Source organism: Uranotaenia lowii, chromosome 3 (assembly GCF_029784155.1).
Source record: "Uranotaenia lowii strain MFRU-FL chromosome 3, ASM2978415v1, whole genome shotgun sequence".
In the NCBI taxonomy this organism is placed as follows: Eukaryota; Metazoa; Arthropoda; class Insecta; order Diptera; family Culicidae; genus Uranotaenia; species Uranotaenia lowii.
Window position 1 is genome coordinate 329,053,304 of NC_073693.1, and position 25,136 is coordinate 329,078,439.

The 25,136-nt window shown below is 36.2% G+C and overlaps 1 protein-coding gene across 2 annotated transcripts in view; it reads right to left on the reverse strand.

Annotated features, from left to right (window-relative positions):
• LOC129757673 (proton-coupled folate transporter-like) overlaps nt 1-19,407 on the reverse strand; it is a 40,887-nt gene extending 21,480 nt beyond the window's left edge. Inside the window, exons 1-2 of one of the 2 annotated variants that reach the window (XM_055754957.1) lie at nt 19,347-19,407; nt 18,267-19,271 (exon numbers count right to left, since the gene is read on the reverse strand). In XM_055754957.1, the coding sequence (XP_055610932.1) occupies nt 18,267-19,271; nt 19,347-19,376 (1,035 nt within the window). In that variant the 5' untranslated portion in view covers nt 19,377-19,407. Of the gene's footprint in view, nt 1-6,396; nt 7,402-7,475; nt 7,632-18,266; nt 19,272-19,346 lie in introns of those variants that run through there. The other variant, XM_055754956.1, reaches the window with a different exon arrangement.
• Between the last annotated feature and the right edge of the window lie 5,729 nt (nt 19,408-25,136).

The following is a 25,136-nucleotide window of genomic DNA, read 5'->3' on the forward strand; positions in this document are numbered from 1 at the left end:
ATGGAGTCATTTACAGATAATTAGTAAGAATTTCATTTCTTAGAGCCGCATCCCGTGGCGTAGAGGATAGTCTTCAAGTCTTCTAAGCCAGCGGGCATGAGATCGAATCCCGGCCACGGCATACATAGTACAGTAGTACACTTTCTGTGGGTTGGTGGTTTTAGCATTTATAAGATGCTAGCCATCATATCCTCGAAAGATGTACGCTTAGAGTTAAGAAAAAGGAATCTCTTCGAGGAAACATCAAGTTTCAATGAGATCCTGTATTTGTTTGTGTTCGTTTTTTTTTTAAATTGGTGTACTGGTTTGGAAATTGGCAAGTGCCATTTAAAATCCAGCATACTGCTTAGTCTGCTTTTTTTTTGCAACAATTTCATCTGCTGTTTTTTTGTTTATCTATACCTTGTAAGGTTTGGGCCATAGTAAGCTTAGCCGGTAAAAACCTCCTGAGGAGATGACTTGAGCCTAACAATAAAAGCACAATAAAGTTGCAACGGATCAGCTATTCAGTACCCGTCATCCCGTCATACATAAAAAAAAAATGATTGAACGACTAGAACAAGAACAAAATATAGATAAAAATAAAAAAAAGGTCATGAACCTAACAGTCACGAATCTTCACCACGAAGCATTGATTTATTCGAGGGGATTTTTTTTTAAATTTAATTCAAAAGTCACTGAACAATGATTGACATTTATTGCAGATACTCAATCATTGTTTTTACGTTCAGGGAATGTGATCATCTAGCTTAAAAGCTAATTAACAAATGTTTTCATGGCAAGCAATTATGAGTGGAATCCAAAAACAAAAGCATCCAGCAACTGATATTTCAAGTGTTGCTAATTTTGCCATATCAGGGGGTTTAGACTGGTTGTGGCGATATTTTCCACTTATTACACCAGTAGAAATTATGATGTGTAACAAAACATGTGAAATTCAATTCAAAATTTCGATAGAAGCAAAACTAGGAACACGTAGTGCAATATCAGGTGCATCAACACACTTTTAAAATATATCATTTTTCGTGAAGTAAAACTTTTACAAAATTTACAACAATTTTACAACCGTGATTTTAAGTCTGAAAAATCTATGATCAAATATTAATGCGTTAGCACTAAATTTTACTTCGGAAGTCCGGATCTCCGACTTCTTACAGACTTCCGACGAAGGAAAGCAATTAACTAGATTATCGGAGGTCTGGTTTTGTTGCCCGTTCGCCAGTGACGTTTCTAAAAATTTTATTAAATTTCGCAATAGAAAGGCACATCTGTCTAATTTTGAATCTATAGTTTTATTTCGAAACTGAGATGTGCATGTTGGAAGCTGTGTGCAGTTTTTTTTACTTTGTGTTAATTTTTTTACTTCGTCCATTGTAAGCATGCATTTTAAACGTGAGGCCTTTAACTCTCACACACTATTGGAAGTTTGGCGGCTTTTTGCTTTATTCAGGCGCAAATAAATATTAAAATAAAGCAAAGCAAAGCTAAACAAAGCACAGTTCTCATTCAAGGGGTTTTCCGTTTTCTTCACAAGAAAAGTTAAAGCCAATTTTGTTAGGCAATCTCAATTTTCCCTACTTTTACTATAACATCTGAATTTTTCTTCCTAGTGCCCACAAATTGAAAATAATTGAATGAAAAGTTCACAAGTTTATCTAGTTTGTGTGAAAGTTTTATGAAAAAATATCAACTGTAAAGAGAAATGGCATTTTGTCAAAGTTGGACGATTGTGCGCAACGCAACTTAATTCAAGTTTCATACATATTGGCCCAGTCTCTTATGAAATACATATTAAAATCCCTATGATTCGAAGGACTTTCTAAAAAGTTGATTCTTGTTAGCGTGTTTGATAAATTTATTTTGGGTCTGCCTGCTCCGTAAATTAGTGTATTTTCTAAATAAATTTCATTCAATAGAATATGATGGTTTACTGTCCCTTATTTTAGCTGAATTTTTAGAAATCTCATTCTAAACATAGTTTTTGATGATATTGAAAATCTCTAGCATTTTGGTTCCGCTAAGACAATGGTCGGCAACCTTTTGAGTCGGAAGAACCAAAAACTCAAATTTTCAAAATTTCAGAGTTTGAAAGAGCCACATCAAAGATTTATTGTATTGTATTGTAAATAAATCTAAATATATTAATGATCTATGTACATTAGGTTTACGAAAATAACTTTAAACTCATTACAGTTTTTTTTATAACTCTTCGATTTTTCTTAAAAATCTGTTTCTGATTACAATTCAGTACATGGATTTTCTTTTGAATCGTCATTTCTTCTAACATGGCTTGACTGTTTATTAATTTTAATACGTTGAAAAATATCTTGTCCAGAAATTTTAAAATCCGTATTAAGCTTAAAAGAATGCTTTGCCTTTCCAAAATCCAGAAGTATGAGGTTAAATTCAACTAAAATTTATGTAGTCCAAAATTTAAATCTTTAAAAATTATGCTCCTGACAACTGGAAGAATTTCAAAAGATCATGACATTAAGTGAAAGTGTCTTCTGAATCTCATGAATTAACCAGTATAAATAAATCTTTAATAATGTAATTTTGTAGCCTTCATATAAAATTCGAGACAAATAATAAAGAAATAGTACATTTCAACTGGCAAAATTGATAACAAGTATTTAGCCTGTGATTGAGTTTTCAAATAGATTTTCAGAACTAAAATTTTCATTCATTCGGAATGATGATTTGTGTTCGAAAAGCTGTCAAACTTTAACTTGTAATTCCTTAATTTCTTAGTTTTGGAATTTTGTATTTAAGTTCCATGTATGTTATTTATTGAGAAGGCTTTCCAGAATTTTTCTGAACGTATCTAGGCCGGCAGATCCGGGCATTGTGTTTCTAAATTTTGAACTGAAAACCGGGCAATATCCGGGAAAATTCAGCCAAAATCTAGCTATTTTCCATTAAAAAGAAAGAGATGCTGAAAAGCTGAAAAATAAACACACGAATCATGATTTTTACCAAGGCACATAAGCGGCGTTCATATCTTATGTCACTATTTCAAAAAGTTCATAAAAATTGTGGATAGTCCTGGAAAAAACCGGCCCTTTTCCTCGAATTCCGGGCAACCGGAAAATTTCTTCATCGGACACTTTCTCAAAAACAACTAGGAAAAATAGCACAAAAAGTTGCATATGTTAACAGTACATTACCAGGTAACTTAGCTGAAAATTTCATCAACTTTCATCCATGCATTCAAAAGTTATTCACAAAACAAGGTGTAGCATTTTTTTTTCGAATAAACTTTTTACTATTTTGTACATGATAAACGTTGATTTTCCTGTGTTCGTGTTCGATTGTTTCAAAAATATAAACACGTTTTGGAAATAAATAATTTCATTTAAGTTTTGTTGTTTTAAAACAACAGTTATTCTTAGCATTAATGATGATAAAATCAATCTTGATCTTTATGCTTTAAAACGTAAAAAGCAAAAAAAAAAAAATTGTAAAATTAGACTTCATAAAACGCTTTTACAGCAGTTGGTCATTTCCGCTTGTTCCTAGAGTAGATGCAATTTTAAAAGTCTCTTTTGGATCTATGAAAATCCGTGTGCCAGGTCATAAGACCCAGTTATCTCTTTTACACGAGTTTACAAATATTTTATTCAAAAATATATATAATATATGCGCAGTGAACTAAAGAGCAGCAGCTTTACATCAAAACAGCCGCATGCGGCTCGCGAGCCTCAGGTTGCCGACCTATGCCCTAAGAGAATTCCATTACAGACGAGGTGACACTACATGATTTTTTTTTGTTTTTCTGGGATTTTAACACTTTTGTGTTATTCATCCCCTTTGACAATACATGAACAATTTTTACACCTTTGGTTCAATTTTCTTGAAAATGCATACGATAAAATAATAAATAATTCTTTGAAATTTAGGAATTTAGACGAAATTTTTAGGAAGTTGTCTCAGATATTCTTTATAGCATGAGTCGAATCGATTCGCAGTCTTTAACAATGTTGTTAATGAATTCAAGTCTTTAATATCAAACACTCAAAGACTTCCATCATCTCTTGTTTTGGTGATTTGGCGTTTAGAAATATTAAAAATTATGTGTCAGGTATCTAATCAGATTTATGTCAAATGAATCATTGATAACTGATGAACTAAACAACCTGTTTAACCCTCCAAAACTATTCGAGCCAATATGACCCGAAGCGCACATTTCAAACATCTTTATAGTCATTCCAATATACTGATGAACTAGGAATTTTGACACACCAAGTATGTTATATGAAAATAATTATCAAATTGATGACAAAAAAAAAATAAAATTTGAGTTTTGAAAATCGGTTTATTGAGAAGTTAAATACAGCTGAGCAAAGCCAAAATAGGATGTCGTTTTTTTTAAAGTAAGATTTTTTCTACCGGAAGATCTGTAATAGCGGTCAAAACTTTCATTGGACCCCAACATATCTATACATTGTCAGATAGATGGATTCTTGACGATTTCAAACATCAATGAAAAAATTGAATACAGAAAAGCTGTCAGAAGTTATGAGTATTTTAATAATAAAATTGATTTTTCGGACTTCTTACTTTCTGAACCGGTTTCTGATAACCTGGTTATACATATCGACTCTATTTTGAAATGTTGAGTAATAAGAATAAATTACCTACACAATGATATAATATCTACAAAAGCGGCTAACATTTACAGCCAGAAGAACGAAATCAAACTACAACTCAAATGTCTCCGAAACGGATATTTAGCGAAAGGCTTTGGAAGGTTAAAAACATTTTTGATAGAAAAAATGTAAAATTTAATTCGAATAAAACCAAAAAATTACTACTATTGGTGCTTTATGCGCTATTATAATATCGCAAATATATCAAAAACGATAAATTTTCAAACGTTTTCATTTGATTTTACATTGAAAGTAAAGTGTGTAGCAACTTACATCAACCTTAAAACTTTTGATGGAAGTACAAGCGGTATAATTATCTGTGGACATTAAGTTTTCAGAAACCATTGAAGCTGAAAAGTGTTGCATGGTGCCCCAGTTGACGGTATCAAACACGCAGAGTCTGAGTAAAGACAATTTGATGAAAACAAAAAAAAACACAGGATTTTATAATGAATTCAATGTTAAGATATTGAATTTAGATAAGTAAAAATTTAAATAAGACTGGAACAAATATCAATTTCTTCTTTTGTCACCCCCTCCCACCTTCGAAATTTCCAAAAAACCCGAAGAACGAAATAAATAAAGTTTGAAGTATTTTATGTAAATTTCGACAAAAAATTCAAATATCCGAAAGATTACAAGACCAACATACAAATTTTGGAAGATGGATGTTTTTTTCACCTTTTGTATTCTTAATTTCATTGAATAATTGTATGAATAATTACTTGATTTATAGGTTTTGTGCAATGGTATTGTATGACATTTTGTTGCATACAAGCTTTCGTGCAATTTATTCTAATTTATATGTTTTTTGCATTATTTTTTATTGTCCCCCCTCGCGATAATACAACTCCGAGTGACAAAAGAAGGATTAGAAATTTGTTCCGGCCTAATTGAAAAAAAAAGTTTACTGTTTTTGTTTAGCTTATTTGTGAAGCGAAATACTTTGTTTTGAAGATCGTAAGATGATACAAACTAAGACAAAGAATGGCTAAACTTTGAATAGTGGTATGTAAGCTTAAATGCCTGTTAATAACCAATAATCTTATCAATGCGGTAAACCCGTAGTATATAATGTTGATCAAATTTTTTTTAAAGTTATTTTTTTATCATCAGACAAACTCTTCCCGGCGTTTATTTTCATTAGGTGGTTATTTTTATCGGCCTTTTTACACCACAAGTATTGATACAGGCAAAATATCGTTGTTTTGAACCAAATCTATGTAATTGCACGCAGTTTTGCCGATCCGACTTTTAAGGGTTATTCTCATGTTGATTCTCATGTTGACGTTTTCTCGAGAATGATCGAGTAAAGAATACCTAAACCTGTTTCATATAAAATCTTACCCAAATCTTTTGTTCTTGAAATGTCCAATGAAATGTCCAAAAAGTAGTTGCGTGTCAGCTGATTTTCATCAAAAATCTCATCAGAATGGTGGAAGATGGAATTATTCCACATCGTAAATATAAAAATTAACTTCAAATAAATGCTTGTGTAACTTTATATTAAGTTTTCGTAGAAAATGTATGGTGCTTTTGTTTTTTTGCATGTAGTTGAAAAAAAAAATTAAATTCTACTGAGATAACTAAACAACTTTATGAGAATCTTTTGCTAAGTAAGTGAACCAGAACAATAGAAAATGCTGATTGAAGTTTAATTGATTCTTGAGTGAACGAATATGGTAAAAATGAGATAAATTTTTAATACTGAAGCTAACAAACGCTTTTTTAGTTTGGTTAATCTTACCGTATCTCGCATCTTCAAAAGCTTCAGGAAGAAGGGAACCCCGATGATTAGCATCATAACGTACATCGTGGATTGGTAGGTCCGGAAGTAGCTGTATTTGTCGGTATTCCAGTTGAATTTAAGTTGAGTATAGAGGTAGATCATGGGTCTCTCGTCCCGTTGAAAGGTATAGAATGCAGTGGCCGCCATCAGAATATACAGGTAAAAACGTCCATCCATTGGCCGTTTCTTGAAAAGAGTTTTCAGAGAATGGACGACGTGCTCCTTGTCAAAGATGTCACCCGGTATTTGATACCAGCGTAGCTCCCGGATCGACACTTGGCGCTCCGTCGTGCGAGATTTCAATCTCGTTATCGAATACAACATGGATACCAGCAAGAGCGAGGCATTAATCACGTACATTAGGAAAAACGACTTGTTGCTCAGATTGAACAACACATTCCCCAGAGCAACGCCAACGGGCATCGTGCTGAGAAATGACGCTTCTAGAATCGCGATTCTCATCGTACGTTCGGACGCGGTTGTTACATCTGTGATGTAGGCAAAGCATGAACCGAATATCGCTACACCTGCCCCGGTGAAGACGCTTGGGATCGTTGCCGTGTAGATCACATATTCCAGGGGCCAATCCATCTTGGTGTTGATCATAATCATTATCGAATGTATCAATTTTCCTACTAGTCCCAAAAGTAGAGGGAGTTTCCGGCCTCTCTTGTCCGACCAAGGTCCTAAGAAAAACGCCAAAGCAATCGGAACAACATTCATGGCGATGTGGTTCCACATCAGGAACGTAGACGTTGTGACCTGAACTTCCTTTTTGATCTCCTGGTAGTGTTCGATGTTGGCACATACATTGTGTCCATATCCGTGATTGACCGTACAGGCCTTGTAGACGTAGAAAACTTGTTCGACAACCGATGTCAGCATATGGGACATCATGTACAGGAACAACGTGGGTTCCACCGTGATCTTCCGGTACCATGGCTGCCCCTTTCCGGAAGCACCCTAGCAATTGTTCAAGAGGGAATGCAAAAAAGACGATAATTTCCCCCTAGAGCAATTCCGCGAAAAAAACTCACCTGAACCCACGTCTGATCGTCGGCACTGATAGACATGGTCGATGGAGATGGATCACATGTTACGTTCCAGCAGCTACCTAATTCAATTGTGACTGATGATGAGCTGTGAATTGTCTGGACTACACTAGAGAGGAGCACCTGCTACGCGTTAAGCCTGAAACGGATCGGCGACGCCCGACGACGACGTCAACTACAAAGATGCGCGACGCCGCCAATCACTACGTATAAACTATTGTAGAAAGCGTTCGCCAACCGATGCTAGACTTGTTTGTTTGTTCCCGGTAAAGAGAGAGGTCGATGGGAGAGTGAAATTCCGTCAACCACCACCTACCAGCTAAATAACGTGAAGCTCTAGAAATCATGCATAATTCTATTTATCCAAATAATATCGAATTAGCGTCCAGAGGCGTAGTGTGATTCATGACGGGTGGCGGCGGTGTGACTCGTAACGGTGACTTGGCATATTATTTGCCATATGATCGTAAAAGTTTTGTTGATTTTTCCCCTGTTCATTGGTTCAGCTACTTCAACATTTTGAGGCATGTTGTCTCATTTTAATTATTTTGAAATTTTTGAGATTTTTTTTTAAATTTTGAAAATATTCAAAACTATGAAAATTTTAACAATTTTGACAATTTCGACAACTTTCAATTTAAATTCATAATATTTATTGAAGGTAGATTATGCAATTTTCAAGTTTGTATTTCGTGGAAATTCAGCTGGCCGAAAAAAATTCTGTGTTTTTGACAAAAAAAAAATTATCGAATTCCGTGACGGTTTTCTGTGACGCTTTTTCTATGAAGTTCATAGGGAAATCATGTCAAACATCAACAAATTAGAAATTCTTTACAGTTTTAATAGAAAAAAGTCAATTTACATTACCTTGTTTTCATACTTTGATGAATTATAGTCAGATATAAAAAGTCGAAAATGACAAAAAAAAAATTATAATTTCGGAAACCTGCGCAAAATTTAGAAAATCTTCGAATTCTGTGAAAATATTAAAAATTCTGTGATCTGTGACTCAGATTCTGAAATTTTGCTCAAAATTCTGTGATAATTCAGATTTTTCTGTGATTTCAGCAACCTTGACTTGGGCTTGCTATCAACTACGGTCTACCTGCGGCCCCTCCTGGCAAATGCCATAATCGTTGCACTCTGTGATTGGTTCGAGATAATCAACACATTCTCACTGTCCAATTTTGAGAATCCCTATTTTTAATATGAACCAATAACGACGCCGGCCAAGTCCATGTAGTCGATAGGGGAAAGGAAATGCTGCACTTGTGATGATTTGTTTTGCGGAGGCCGCACAGTGGTCCAATTCTCGAAAAAGCTGGCAAAAAGTCTGTTTTCAACAATTTTTGCTCTGAAACCTTTCAAAATTGTTCAATAATCATAATTTCACAAAAAATAACATATTATTTTCATATTTTCTTTTCAATTTCTTTATTTTAAGAATTAGATAAATTTAATTTATTTTAATATTTCAGTAAGTAAATTCTTTTATTAAAATTTTCCAACAGATTGCTGCAAAATCTATCACATCCTAGAAAGGTTAGTTGCATCTAAAATTATCTCAAAATAACAATACATATGAAATTCAATCGATACAGATTGACCTGACAACGCACTAGTACCGATCACTTTTTTTAATTTTTCATTGATTATCGAGTCATTATAGAAATTTTATGATAGATGAGAATTGTTCAACAATTTCGCCACTACTGATCAAAATTTTGAAATAAAGGTTTGTACGCTTTTTTTCTTGAATGATGATTTATTATATCAATGATTGTTTCAACACAAAACACTCAATTTACATTTTAAACGAGAAATATAAACTTATTGTTATTTGTTATTTATTTCTTATCAACGAATCACATGTTGATCCAAATGATGGGGTTCTCAAGGCCCGTATCACTTTTCTTCGGAAAACATCCCTTGAAACGTCGAAGTCAAAATGCACCGAGAAACGGTTGAACGATCTCACTTTTTGCTTCATATTTTCTAAATTTTTTCATTAAACATTTAATATTTATTTTAAAATTTGTTTCATATTTCATATTTTTAAAATAATACCATACAAGTTTTTAACAAATTTTTAAGTTTCAATTGGTTCTCATTAATATTGAACAGCAAAAAAGGTTCTATGATTTGAACAATAATCAGAAGAATATTTGAGAAACCGTAATTTAATTATGTTTTGGGAGTTTTCCTAATAGTAAAATATCACAGAAATTCATACTGATAGTGCATCAAAATATGAAAAGGATGTTTTAAGAATGAATTTTTGAGATAAATCAACTTAGAGATCCAATTAAATATCAATTTAGTTCATGATCCGGGAGGTTATTGGCTTAGAAATCAAATTTGATGAAAAAAGTGGTTCAACTCTTTGACGTCGTTCTCCAAAAATGGCAAAAAAAGGCAGCCCAATTTGCCATATTTTGTAGCACAGAAATGTGGAAATCTATCCAACGTAAAATTAGAGTGGAGTTATTTGGAGTTTTTTTTAATCTCTAGTTCAAGTTATAAAATTCAAAATTTTTATCGTTTTTTGCAACTAAATTCCATATAAAAAATTTCAACTTCTTTCCAAATCAAAAATTTTTATTAGATAATGTGTAAAATATGCCTAACAAAAATATAAAAATAATTGCAAAGTAATATATATTCGCGATTTGAATATCTATACGTTTTTCAATGAAAGTAAATCTTTGCGAATTTTTCAAAAAATATTCAATCTTTTCTTAGCATTTCTTTGAGAACTCCGAAACGGGTAAACTTAAGACTATCATTTTCATGGTTTCATTTAGCTTGAAAATGCCGGAACACGATGAAATATTTGAATAGATAATTATGAGCGCTTCAAAAATCGACTTTCTGCCAGCTTTTCTGGATTTTGGACCACCGTGGGCCGGCTGTACGCCATCCGTCTACAAATCGCACGCTAAGTATTTGGGGTGTAAGGTAATGTGGCATGGAATGTCAACTTGGTAAGCGACGCGCCTGCTCAAAGCCTACGCTCCTTTTATTCTCCTAAAATTTCTAAATTTTCTATTGGAACTCCTCTTCCTAAAGAGGCTGTAAAATGTATAGGCAATCAAATTGATAGCTCAATAATTTTTGTAATCCATCCAACTATTTTATTTCATTGCAAACATCGAAAAACCGTATGGCTTTTGGTGCATAAATTATTGAAGAAAAAGCTATATCTTCGTAACAAAGGTTCTTTAATTTCATCTTTAAAATTGTGTAAAATAGGATAAATAACGCCTAGCATTTGAATATCAAACTGCAAATTTATATTGACAAACATGAATTCCTTGTTAAAAGAAGATTTTCAAACATCCTCAGGACCTAGGCAACCCTAACTGAGCGTTAAATGATAAAATTATACTAAATTACTTGAGACTGACTTATTTCCATAAAACATTTTTTATCTTTTTTGATAGGAGTTTAACCCGTTAGGGTCATTCTTCCTCGATTCGATTGGTTGGTTAACCCATCAGGGTCATGCTTCGTGGTAGTTCTCTATATTTTGTAGATTAATCTGGCTTTGCGGAGGAAGGCAACTAATTTGGATTCTTATTGGGGGCAGTTGCTGAGAATCTCTCGCATATTTGATGCTAGGCCACTAGTTTGTCGGGTGGTGTAGAATTGTGGACACACGGTGAGGATGTGTTTCACTGTGATAACCATGGACAATTCGGAGGGTCAGTTTTCATCAAAAGGTGTTCGTTGGTGAGGCGTGCGTGGCCGATGCGAAGACGGGTGAGGGCTCTTCTTTCGAGTGGGCTTGGTCGGTCGTTCCATCTAAGAGTGGTGTTCTTTATTTCCCTGAGCTTCGCTTGATGATTTGAGTCCCATTCCAGGTCCCATGCCAGCTGAAGGATGTTTTTTATGTGGGTGGTGGCGTCTTGCTGAGGAATACCTATCAATGGAGGGTCAAGAAGTGTAGCAGCAGCAGCGAGTTTGTCCGCGGCCTCATTGCCGGGGATTCCTGCGTGGCTTGGTACTTGGTACCCAGTAGAAGGTTATCCGTTTGTCGTGGGCCATTTGGGAGATGGAGGATTTGGGAGATCACCGTGTTTGGCTTGCAGATTTGAACTGCCTTGAGGATGGCAAATGCTTCAGCACTAAATACTGAGCATTGTTTCTGCCGTTGTAGATGCCGCTGCCAACACGGCCAGCGGGTGTTTTCGACCCATCAGTGTAAACGTATGGGAGGTGACCATACTTGAAATTGACCAGCTGTCTGAAGTGTGTTTGGATGACCTTTGGGGGGTCGTTAGGTTTTATTCTGCGCAACAATTCTAGATGAACTTTCGGAGTTTTATCGTTCCAGTATCTGATTTTAGGTTCAGGACGGGGACAGATAGGCGGAATTTCATTGCCTGTCAATTCCGAGAGGAATTTGTTCGTGCGGATTGCCATAGAGGATTCTTTGGAACCGCCATTTGCCAGGCTTCTCAGAGCCTTGGATGATAGATGTTTGGCGATAATATATTTGAGCGGGGTTTGGTCACTCTCAGTCATTTAAGATGGAATCGGACTGGTTCGAAAAGCGGAGCTGATGATTCGAACGCAGCGATTATACAGAGGTTCCAGCTTATTGATGCGACTTCAATGTTGGCACGACTGAGGAGCCCGATACTGTGAAGTATGGAGGGCAAAAACCAGCCGTGAAGGAACCGAAATAAAGAGTCTCTGTGTGCGTGGCTGGTGTTGTTGGCAAGGATTTGGAGGATGGATATTTTCCCGGTGGCTTTCAATCGCACTTGGTCTAGATGGCATTTGAAGTTTAAGCGATCGTCCATCCTGAGACTGTTCGGCCAGCAACTCCCGGATAATATGAGCTCAGTCGTAGAAGACTCCTTTGACTAGGTCTCAGGGTCGGCCTACGGCTGGGTAATCGGAGGGGAACGCGGACAAAGTTTACAAGACAAACTGTGGGTTTTCAATTCAAACAAAGAACAACAAAGCAATTTAATTGAACGGAATTAAAACGAAATTTATAAAAAACGGAAAACTACTTTAAGACTTCAAATTTTTTTGATTTCAATTTAAGATTTTTATTTTTCAACGTTACTGTGTAGTGTGTGTAGGGTGTGGGTTGGGCTGTAGTTGGCTGGATGCGGTACGTACCGATGCTGATGCTACCTACGGTGGTGAGCGCTCACTGCTGGTCGACCTTCTTTCGGGGATTTCCGGTTACCAATTGGTTCCCAATATGGCGGCGGGGATTGGTAGGGAAATCCCACTCTCGAGATATTCCTTAGTGCTGTTGGATGGTGCTTGTCTGGCGTTGACAAGCAGGTGAGGGTTTAACGGCGTCTTCCTTCTTTGGCTTATTACTTAGCTGGCCAGAAGGGCCAGCTACTACTGCTCTCGAACTCCTGGTCAAGTCACGGGAATTCTAGTGAGGGTGGGCTCACATGCGGCCTCTTTTGCTTGGCTAGCAGAGCAGAGGTTGCGGAGAACCTCGGGTCGGCTTCTCACAATAGGGTACTGATCGGAAGTTCAAAAGGAAAACACAATATGCTAAATTTTCAATCCTGTATATTATAATAACTTACTTGTGTGTCGTGTGTGGGTGTGTGGTGTGTTTCTGCTACTGCTGCTACTAGGCCGGCCGGCGTTTTCGGTGATCCTGATCAGGTTCGTGGTCATCAACAGGCCAATAGGTTGATGTTTCAGCATAAAATGGCGACGAAGGTTATGTCACCCTCGTGGCGGCGATGAAACCCTCCAGGCTCTGGATGGTGCCCGCAGCGCTTGCTCTCCGCAGGCTCCTCAACAGAGCGTTGGATCCTAAGGGACACGTCCGAAATCTTACGCACCCGTTTGAAGGGATCGAACAGTGCCCTCTGGGATCAAAACGACGACCTGAGCGTGGGAGGCTGTTGAGCTGATCGTCCTTGTGGTTTGAACGAATTCTTGCTTGGTGTGCTAGAATTTCCCCGCGAAGCTAACACTCCGTGCCAGCTTGCTCGCTCCTCGGAAGATCAGTGGAATCGGACGAAAGGCTCACTGGCTCATTTGACTCAGCCAATTTGAAGCCTCGGCGAGTGGAGTTCGTTGGATAAAACTCACCGGCCCTTCATGCGGTGTGCCAATCCGTTACTTATATGTTAGCTCAGTAACGAAAGGACGGAAATGGATTGTGAATCACCGGCCCCTTTACCTCGGGTCAAATGGTGCTTTGTTGGTCACAAATCTAAGTTCCAAACTTCTGGGTCCTGCGGAATTTATTTGTGTTAGGATGGGCTCCAGTTAGAGCTTGCGCTTATCACTTACTTGATTCCCGGCTCTTTACGAATCACTTTTAAACTTTTCCACTAAATATTAGATATTTACTAATTCACGTGGGCTTCTCTAATAACTTCGAATGCCCGATGTGCACACTATGGTGACTGGAAGTGGAAAGAAGTAATTGAGCCTGTTAGTACGATGATAAGCTGCCCATCCTAACTGGCACTTCCGTTCCACTTTCTTCTTGACGTTTTTAAACTGTTGGTCGTTGTTGGTTGTTTGGGTTATTGTGTAGTGTATTTTGTTTCGTGTCATTAGTGTAAAATGAATACTTTCTATTCATTATTTGGAGTGATCGCTACTGTGTTAAATTTGTGATTACTGTGTTTTAATATTTTAATCTTATACTAACTAAGGTCCGTTTCAGTGATTTAACAGTTTTTGTTCTTATTAATGAAGCATATATTTAAATAAAAGCGGGAAAAATTGTCGATATTTAATCGATTAATATTAGGTGTGTTCAACGAAACCCAATCGAAATCAATTGAAATGGATTGACAGTTGATCAGCTGTTTTTCCAATTGACTTCGATCTATTTCTATTAGGCTGTTGATTGAACAGCCATTCACTAATACTAACGCACTGGCGCAGTGTTTTCAGATGTAATTTTCTTTATCAGCTTCGTTCAGAATTCGAAAAGGCGGTTTACTCAAGGCAAATTGTAATGAATCCATCATTTTGGCCATATCTCAATAGCAATTCTTTCCGTATACAAGCTGTCAGAAAAATTTCAGATTAGAAAGTTTGTTGTTCGACTCGAACTATATTAGAATACTAAAAAGGAATTTGTTTAGAATAATGAGCAATTTTGAGGGAAAAGTAAAGCACAAAAGCGAAAAATTGCTGCTATAGGAAAATAATTATTATTTTTAAAACATACAATCATGATATTATGAAATAAAATACAGAGGATCGATAAATTTTATATTTTATTTGACATTTTATCGTATTTCACAACATAGACCAAATTTCACTTCCTATTTATTTACATAGTAGTCACATAGTTGGTCACTTCTTATTTGATTATTATAATAATCCAAGACCGACAGACAGATGTATTGTGAAAATTGGGTCCTAACAGAACAGCACAGAACAGCGACGCCACATCGACCGACATCTCTTTGAGCACCACGGACCAGCACGACTAGCACAGCACCACCGACTCAGGATACCTGGCACAGCCCCACAGATCCAGCATGTCTGACACCACCAGACCAGCGCGTCTAGCACAGCACCACCAATCCAGAATACCTGGCACAGCCATACCGACTCAGAATGACTGGCACAACACCACCGATCCAGCATGGCTGACATAGCACCACCGATCAGCACCACTGACTCCGCACGACTAGCACTGCACCACCGACTCAGCACACGACAGGAAACACCGCACCGAATGACACCGCTTTCATTTCTTCTAATAGTTTTTTCACAACAAACCAAATCTGCTGTTTTTGACAGCAAACAAATACATATGTGTTAGTGCGATGGAAATCGATCGAAACGAATCCTGCTTCCTAGTTTGATCGGTTTTGACTGGTTTCGATCGATTTCGATTGGGTTCATTGAACGTCAATTGGATTAGTTTCGACCAAAACATTGGCTGAGTGAACATCCATTTACCAATCGAAATCGATTGAAACCAATTGCAATTGCCTGTTGAACAGGCTTATTATATCTTCTAAGTAAGCACTCAGATTGAGTACTCTCAATACTTGCTCTCGGTGGGTTCTGATTGGGCAAAATACCCCAATGGTAACAGACCGTATTGATCGCGCTGAGAAGGGCTCTCCTTTTTTTTTTTTTTTTTTTTTTTTTTTTTTTTTTTTTTTTTTTTTTTTTTTTTTTTTTGTAGCGGCCCACCACACTCCCCCACACCAAAAGGCTCAATTGAGCCCCCTGGTAATGGACGCTACTGTTCTCAGCATGTCTGGCAGCAATGAATAATAAAAGTTAACGCGAGCAAATTTTAATCATGCTGAGAACACAAAATTGTTTAATGTCGTGCGAGGAAATGTATTATTTAACTAAATTGACAACAATATGAATCTCAATGGAAAATAATTTCCTTTGAAGAGATTCATTATACTATATTTACTATTACACTAATTATATTTACTAATTTTATCAAGTTATGTTCAATAATTTAATAAGATAAAAATACAAACTACAATTTTTTAAAGAATAATAATATTAGAAATTAACGCTACAAATATGCAAAAGGTAAGCAAAACAAAGACTGGTTGATGATCGACTGTTTTAATGGTTCAATTTTTCTTTCAAAAGCTGTATCACTTTGGTTTTGAACATGGAACGATTGGTTATGTTTTTAATATCAGTTGGTAAGGTGTTGTATTTAGTAGGTCCAATAAACGAAATTCTTTTTTGCCCTAATGATGTTGTGGATCGGCTTCGTTGCAAGAAATCTGACTGGCGAGTGTTATGAGTTCGCAACCCCGTAGTAAAATGGAGGTTTTGAATATTTTCAGTTGAGTGTAGATTATCATAGATATATATAACAGTTTGCAAATCACAGAGTTCAGATATTGGAAGAACGTTATGCGTTCTTAAAGAGTATAGCTGAAAGGTAGGGAATAACAAAGGGAGTTTTAAGATGTTTTTCAAGCATCTATTCTGGAGCGTTTGAAGTTTCTGTAAGTGAGACAAAGAAGCTCTTCCCCATATCATAACAAGGTAGTTCAAATGAGAGTGAATAAACGCAAAATAAAATTTAAAGAGAACATGTTGGGGAACAAAATTTCTCAGTTTCCAAAGAACACCGCAAAGAGGAGTAATTTTTTTTCCAGGTGTTCAATTTGACGATTCCATGAAAGAGTTTCATCTAAGTAAATTCCTAAGTATTTGAAACAACTAACTCTCTCAATCGTATTACCATTCATAGCTGGGTCATTAGTACGAGGCAGTTTTTTATGTGAAGAACGAAACAACATGTATTTGGTTTTTGTATAATTAAGTGAAAGTAGGTTTGAATTGAAATATTTTGAAAGCAGTTTTAGGTCGTCTTCAATGTGCTGAATTATAATATCAGGTGAAGTTTCTGAATAAAAAATTGCTGTATTATCGGCAAATAAACGTGCTGTGCCTTTAAGTTGAAGGTTACATAAATCATTTACATATAAGAGGAAAAGTAATGGCCCGATATTACTCCCTTGTGGTACACCGATATCAATATTTCTTAATTCGCTTCTTGTATTTTCAATAGCCACAAACTGCTTGCGATCTTCTAGGTAGCTACGAAGGATATTATTTGCTGTTCCTCTTATCCCGTATTTATGCAATTTGGACAATAATATGTCATGATTTAGAGTGTCGAAAGCTTTTTTGAGATCCAAAAACAATGCCCCAACAACATTTTTTGACTCTATTTTACATATGATAGATTCCACTAATTCTGAGATGGCAATTTGAGTGCTCGAGCCTGATCTAAATCCATATTGCAGTTTATAGAGTATATTGTTCTGATTTAGAAAGTCTACAATCCTATTAACAAGAAGCTTCTCGAACACTTTACTAAAAACGCTTAAGGTCGAGATAGGACGATAGTTATTGACGTCAAGCGAATCGCCAGCCTTAAAAACAGGGATAACTTTCGCAATTTTTAGACAGTTCGGGAAAACTCCTGACTCTAATATTTGGTTAAAATATTGTGTGAGTATGTACGAGAATGTTTCATGGTTGTTTTTTAGGACATTAACAGGGAAGCCATCTGGTCCATGACCACTTTAGAATTAGAGACCCGAGAAACTTGTCCCGAGTCCCGAGAGGTGGGCCTCCTTTGCGGTTATGCGGTAAGATTGATAATTCTTTTTAATATTTTCGATTGTTATTTCTGTTAAGAGGAGTGTGGCCTGTTTCATATTTTTAAAACCAATACTGAAATCCTATGAACGTTAAATATGGTTGCAGAAATTTAAAAGACAACTTTAAGTTAGATTTAAAAATCGATTTCGTCTTTGTTTAGAATTTGATGCTTTGGGGTAACATTGATAAGACTCTATTTTGACGGTTTTAACGAGTTTTCTTGATCATAAAGAATACAAAACACCTTCATAATATTTACAAATGCTAGTTTATCAATTGCTAAGGATGTTCGGAACAAACTAAAATGATAAAAAATTTACCATGAAACTCTACACAATTGAACACAACACTCTCGGTGGCTCAAAGATACTAAATTTGTAACTTTTGGTCCAGTGAATTCTGAAATATACAATGCTGAATTTGGTGTTTCTTGATCAACATCGCGGTCCTTAATGTGTTAAGGCCGAACAACAATTAAAATCGAAAGATGGACTAATATGCTGCATAAATTAAGGGGATATTTTATTAACATTACTAATAAAATTTTTAACTACAAAAAAAAAATTAAATATTGCCTTCATTCAATTCCCTAGACTTCTCAATAAAGTTTACAATATTTTGGTACAGTGGAATAAAAAAAAACTTTCTTACCGTATCCCGCACCTTCAGAAGCCTCAGGAAGAATCGAATCCCAACGATCAGCATCAGCACGTTAACCGTTGCCTGGTAGGTCCGGAAGTAGCTGAATAAGTCGGCATTCCAGTTGAATCTCAGTTGGGTGTATAGATAAATTATCGATCGTTCGTCTCGTTGAAATGTGTAGAACATTTTGGACGTCATGAAGATGAACAGGTATAATCGACCGTTCGTGGGCCGTTTTTTGAACAGAGTTTGCAGCGAGTGGACCACGTGATTCTTGTCGAAGATGTCACCTGGAATTTGAAACCAGTCGAGTTTCCGGATTGGCACTTGACGATCTGTTGTGCGAGATTTCAATCTTCTTATCGAATAGAATATGGAAACTAGCAATAGCAAGGCATTAATCACGTACATGAGAAAAAATGATTTGTGACTTAGGTTGAAGAAAATATTCCCCAGAGCAACGCCAATGGGCATCGTGCTGAGGAATGATGCTTCAAGAATCGCGATTCTCATCGTACGTTCAGAAGCAGTTGTCACATCTGCAATGTAAGCGAAGCAAGATCCGAATATTACCAAACTTCCTCCGGTCAAGGCGCTTGGGATCGTTGCCGTGTAGATCACATATTCCAGGGGCCAATTCATTTTGGTGTTGATCATTATCATTATCGAATGAATCAACTTTCCTACAAGTCCCAAAAGTAGGGGAAGCTTTCGGCCTCTCTTGTCCGACCAAGGTCCCAAAAAGAATGCCATCGAAATTGGGACAACATCCATGGCGATGTGGTTCCACATCAGAAACGTTGAAGTTGTGACGTGAACTTCCTTCTTGATCTCCTGGTAGTGCTCGATGTTGGCACAAATATTGTGTCCATATCCGTGATTGACGGTACAGGCCTTGTAGACGTAGAATACCTGCTCGACTACTGAGGTCAGTGTGATGGCCATCATGTACAGGAACAACGTGGGTTCCACCGTGATCTTCCGGTACCATGGTAGTATCTTTTCGCAAGAGCTCTGACAATGGTGTAGGAAAAATTTATATAAATATTAATTCAGCACAACCTTATAGCAGCGAGCTATAAAACTTACTAAAACCTTTTCAACACCAGTGATAGACATGATAGATGATTAAATGTTTCGTTAATGCAAGTACGATTATGATTAACTATAAACTGGATGCGTCGTGTTTGTTTTATGTAGGCAACATCAACGATTGCGTCAAACACTTTTCAGAGCTGCGTTTACAACTTCTCGTAGTTTATGTTGATGGGATGATTTGAAGAGCAAGAATTTTGACAGCACAATGCGTTTAACAAGTTAATTTCTTTGATAGCTTTTTTAATTGATAAATTAGCAGGTGCAGGGCCGTTCACTCCAAGTGTTTTTTTTTCACATTTCAATCGTTCTACTTACGTCAGCTAGAAAGGCGAACGCCTGGATCATGCTAATCCAAATAACATTGTGTGAATACTAAAGTTTCAAAAAGTGCTTGATCGGCAATAATCAATTTTGCTAACGCACATTTCTTCAAAATTGGGTGAGGGTCAAAATCAAAAGAATCTCTTTTGCTTGAATTTTCAACCAAGTTATGATGCAAACTTTATGTGCCATGGTTCAGCTCAGTTTGAATGTTTTTTTTTTGTTTCGATTATAGCCGTTTTTATTTATTTATTTTATTTTATTTGGAGTCTTTGACCGTGAAGTCATACAGACTTAAAGTCTTAAAATTAAAAATTAACTTAAGTAACATACAATGTATCATTTTAAAATTAAGTTTAATCACGGATCGAACGTTTAAACATCGAATTTGATACGTTAAAGTCGAACAGGTGGGAAACTTCGTTGAAAGCATGACAGCATCGATGTAGTGGATGATTTTGGCCAAAACTCGTTCTGCTTCTTGGTAGCCAGAGAAAATTTTGATTGCGTAGTTGTCGAGCTGGAGCGTGCAAATTGATAGAATGCAGCAGTTGCGGGCAATCAATAACGTTTGTTAAGATGTCGTACACGAAGATCCGTTGCAAGTACGTCCTCCTATTACTCAAAGACGTCAGTGACAGAAGACCACATCTCTCGGAATAAGGTGGTAGACGTACAGAATCTCGCCAGGGCAATCTTCGTAGTGCATAGCGAAGAAATTTTTTCTGGACCCTCTCTAGCCTTTCGATGTGAACGGATTGGTAAGGTGCCCAAACAGGTGCAGCATATTCCAGTACACTTCGTACTAACGAGCAGAATACTGTTTTAAGAGCATAGGGGTCTTCAAAACTCAGAGTATTTCGGCGAAGAAATCCGAATAAGGCAAACGCTTTTGCTGTGGTTGTCGAGATATGCTGTGCGAACGAGAGCTTTTGATCGAAAGTAACTCCGAGATCTTTTATCTTCTTGAAGAATACTCTCGCGGATCTCCGTTTTGAGAGATTCTTTCAAAGAGTCGATCACGGTACTGTTGGCGGCGTTGGTAGATATTAAAGCGTTTGAAAAGCGAGCTTTAGATATCATTATTCTGCAGCTGTTGCACATCCATACGAGGTGCCCGTTTGTATGTAGGTCTGCTCGAGAATTTTCGTGCAGACCAGAGCATTTGAGACACACAACAGTAGAGCAAAAAACGCCACACTTGACATATTCACCGTCGAAAGTATCAGCGCATTTTTCACAAAAATTCGATATAGTGAAAAAGTAGCCTATGAAATAAGATGTTACCAGATCTGAAGTCCAGATGGCGCTGCTGTGACACACGGCGATGTGGCCTCGGCTTTCGAATTGTCTGTGACACAAGGTGATATGGCCTCGGCTCTCGGACGAAATTTTGACGTTACCTGCCTTGTATGGTGGTTCCCGGTGGTTGAAGTGAGATGGGTGTTTCTGTGGATGATCGGGCTCTATCCTACTGCAAGATCTCGCTGGAGCAAGCAAGACGGGAAGTGTTGTTGTTTTGGATGGTGAATCGGTTTCCAAATAATAACAGCGCCAAGCAACAAACGTTTCTTTATTGGTCCGAAATCAGTAAGTTGGTTTACAAACGGGCGGATCAAATATGTACATATGTTGACGGATCGGCACTATGGTGAGCAGCAGACTGCAAGCAGCGGTTTTATACGGTAAGCGAGTCGGTGGAGTTCAGTGGGTGCAGAATAATGTATGTGCGATTTCGTGAGGCGATGGGTGGTCCATGACGGCAGAGATCGGTTCGGTTGGAGCAGGATTTCAGCCAAAAAATGATGAAAAAACGGAGCGATATAAACAGGTTGGTAAACACAAAACAGAGTTGCCAGTTGTGCGCGAATTTCCCATACAGAATTTGTATTAACTTCCAAGTGGTTTGTTTATTCGTTTATTTTAGAAAGAGAAAGAGAAAATGTAGCGGCCCACCACACTCCCCCACACCAAAAGGCTCAATTGAGCCCCCTGGTAATGGACGCTACTGTTCTCAGCACGTCTGGTAGCAAAACAAAGAAACTTCAACGCGAACAAAATTTTAATCATGCTGAGAACACAAAAGTTTATTATTTACTGCGAGGAAATGTATGCTATAATTAAACAAGATTACGATAAGGATCTCAATGGAAGAAAATTTCCTTTAAAGAGATCCATTTCTTTTTTTTAATAATGTTAACTAATTAAATATTATGCTAGATTTACTTAAGTTTACTTATTAATAGTTAAAAATACGACAAAAGAAAACTACGATGCTACAAAAACAAACAAAATTTGATTAAAAAAAACTGGTTGTTGATCGACTTTTTTAACGATTCAATTTTTCTTTTAATAACTGTACTACTTTGACTTTAAACATGGAACGGTTGTTGATGGTCTTTATTTCAGTAGGTAAAGCGTTGTATATTGTAGGTCCTATAAAAGAAATTCTTTTTTGCCCTAAAGATGTCATGGATCGGCTTCGTTGCAAGTAATTATTTTGACGGGTATTGTGGGTTCTTAATCCCGTAGTAAAATTTAGGTTTTGGTTATTGCTACTCGAGTGTATATTATCATGAACATATATAACGGTTTGCAAATTACAGAGTTCGGATATTGGAAGAATGTTGTGCGTTCCCAGAGAGTATAGCTGTTGGGTTGGAAAAAGCAGGGGTAGTCTGAAGATGTTTTTCAAACATCTATTCTGTAGGGTCTGAAGTTTTTGAAGATGTGACAAGGAGGCTCTTCCCCATATCAAAATAAGATAGTTTAGATGAGACTGAATAAATGCATAGTAAAACTTTAAAAGAACATGTTGGGGCACTAAGTTTCTTAATTTCCACAAAACACCGCAAAGAGGAGAAATTTTTTTTACTAGGTTCTCTGTGTGACAACTCCAAGAAAGTGTTTCATCCAAGAAAATTCCTAAGTACTTGAAGTAATGAACTCTCTCAATAACAATTCCATCCATAATTGGGTCATTATTTGATAGTATTTTTTTATGTGAAGAACGAAACAACATATATTTGGTTTTTGAATAGTTTAGAGAAAGCAAGTTGCATTTAAAATATTTTGATAGTAACTTCAAATCATTTTCAATTTGTTGAGTTATAACATTCGTTGATGCAGCTGAATAAAAAATAGCTGTATCATCAGCAAATAATCGAGCTGTGCCTTTCAGTGGTAAATTACAAAGATCGTTTACATACAAAAGAAAAAGTAACGGACCAATGTTGCTTCCTTGGGGTACACCAATATCAATGTTTTTCAAATCGCTTCTAGTATTTTCGATCGCTACGAATTGTTTCCTTTCCGATAAATAACTGCGAAGGATGTTGTTAGCAGCACCTCTTATTCCGTATTCATTCAATTTGGACAATAATATGTCGTGGTTTAGTGTGTCAAAGGCTTTTTTAAGATCCAAGAACAAAGCACCAACGATATTCTTTGAATCAATTTTTGAAATAATAGAATCAACTAACTCTGTGATAGCAATTAGCGTACTCGATCCAGGTCTGAAACCGTACTGCAATTTGTACAGTATATTTTCCTGATTTAAGAAATTTTCAATTCTATTCATTAGAAGTTTTTCAAAAACTTTGCTAAAAAAACACTTAAGGTTGAAATTGGACGGTAATTATTTACGTCATGTGGATCACCTGCCTTAAAAATGGGAATAACTTTTGCAACTTTAAGACAATCCGGATAAACTCCTGTCTCTAACATGTGATTAAAATATTGCATGAGTATACCAGAGAAAATTTCGTTGTTATTTTTTAACGCATCTACAGGAAATCCATCAGGTCCACGACTCTTTTTATTTTTAAGAGATAGAATTACTAGTCGAACCTCGTTGACACTAGCTGGACGTAAAAATATTGTATTTTGTACACTATTAATATGCGACAAAGGATCACTGCCGGGATCAGATGGGATTTCATTAGCTAGTTTTTTCCCAATCGTAGAAAAATGTTTGTTAAATTTTTCACAAATCTCAGAATTGTTTGTTGTTACGCCTTCTTCATCAGAAAGATTTATTGGAGCGGTGATTTTATTTTTACCAAGGAGTGTATTTATGTTTTTCCAAAGCTTTGAATGTGGAGTATTGTTTAACAATCGCTCGTAATATTGTTTTTTACATTCTTGTTTTTTAAAGTTTAGCTTTTTGTTTATATGATTCAACATTTCTTTGAGTTGGACATTATCGGGATGTCGTTTACAACGTTTCAAATGGTTATTTTTTATTCTAATCAGTGTCCAAAGGTCTAGTGACATCCATGGACAATAATTGCCTTTTAGTTTTACCTTTTTATTGAGTGTTTTAGTAGACATTGAGAGAAAACGGTTGTAAGTTGTTGTAATGTGCTGTAGGCCATCATTAACATTTTCTGGTAGTTGAATATTATTTAGATAATTTCGAAACAAATCGTTAAGTTTGGAATGATCAATAATTTCTTTCTTCAGAATTGTTTCCTTCTTATCACATAACAATTTTAGGGATGTAACAATTTGTAAATGGTCACTTACATCTGTAAAAATAGTATCGTTTTTAAGTCGGTCTATGTCAATCTGCTTCGAAATAACGTGGTCAAGGATATTTTTAGTTTTTGGTCTTGTTGGAAAAGTATTTGTGCAAGCATAACCGAAAGATTCTAAAATTGATTTATATTTCATCACAGTGTTTAAATTAACTAAATTCACGGGGATATTAAAGTCACCAACAATAAGACTCGAATGGTTAACAGGAACAGATGCTAATAAGGATTCAATTTCATCACAAAACAGGTTAAACGAGAACGCTGGTGGTCTATAAATACCATGAACACTGAAAATTTGACCACTCAGACATATTTCAACACTTATTCTATGAAAACCCTCAACAACTTTGTTTTCAATTTCTTTAAATTTCAAATTCGTTTTAATATACATCACTAAGCCTCCATATGGTTGATCACGACATGAAAATATTGAGGTGTATCCTGGAATGTTATAAATATTACAATTATCTTTGACAAGCCAAGTTTCAGAAATGACAATAACATCAATACAATTATTTAATTGATGAATAGTTTGTAGCACAGAATCAAATTTACATAAACTATTCATACTGCAAATATTCCACTGCAAAATTCTTAAATTACCCAAATCATTAGCACAAGTACTTAAATTAAATTCATCTATATTTTCATAATATTTATTAATTAAACTATCCATTAAATTATCTTTATACTAAGGTTAAACACTTACAATTTTATTTTTGAATTTTATTTACTTTATCCTGAATCAGCATTGTTCCTTTTACGTTTTGGTGACGGAGTTTCTTTTGGAAGTGTGGAACTGCTCTTTCCCTGTTGAATAACGTGTTTGCTCATGAAACGACTCAAATCTAGTTTTGTTTTTATAATCTCAGGTTTAGAAATGTCAGTTTGTTTGATAAGAATGGCACCACCCCTACCAGGC